Raw genomic sequence first — 342 nt, 5'->3', positions numbered from 1 at the left:
GCCTCGCCCCCCGCCAGCGCAGACCCCGTCTGGCCCAGGCCTCCCCCCGACAGCCTCGCCCCGGCCCCGTCCCGGGTTCCCGCCCCGGGCCCCCGCTCCGCCCTCCTCCCGGACCTACCGGGTCCCCACCCAGGCCTCGCCCCTTGCAGTCCCCGCCTCTCCCAGGCTGCGCCCTTCGCAGCCCCGCCCCTCTTGCCAGGTCCCTCTTCTCGCAGGCCTAGCCCCGCCAGGGCCTGGACGGCCCTAACACCACTCCCCGTCCTTACCCGCGTAGTGGCTGAGCTCTTTGCGATGGCTGCGGCGCCGGGACAGGGCGGTGCAGAGCGCAAACAGCAGGACCCC

The 342-nt window shown here is 75.7% G+C and overlaps 1 protein-coding gene across 1 annotated transcript in view; it reads right to left on the bottom strand.

The window, feature by feature from the left end:
• ROBO3 (roundabout guidance receptor 3) overlaps nucleotides 1–342 on the bottom strand; it is a 39633-nt gene that overhangs the window by 6616 nt on the left and 32675 nt on the right. The window contains 1 exon segment of the mRNA XM_027772686.1: nucleotides 267–342. This exon segment is cut by the window's right edge and continues 51 nt beyond it. Coding sequence (XP_027628487.1) covers nucleotides 267–342 — 76 coding nt within the window.

Source organism: Tupaia chinensis, unplaced genomic scaffold (assembly GCF_000334495.1).
Source record: "Tupaia chinensis unplaced genomic scaffold, TupChi_1.0 Scaffold000037_4, whole genome shotgun sequence".
In the NCBI taxonomy this organism is placed as follows: Eukaryota; Metazoa; Chordata; class Mammalia; order Scandentia; family Tupaiidae; genus Tupaia; species Tupaia belangeri.
Note: the sequence above shows the minus strand (reverse complement) of the source record. Positions and strands in the feature narration are given on the sequence as shown.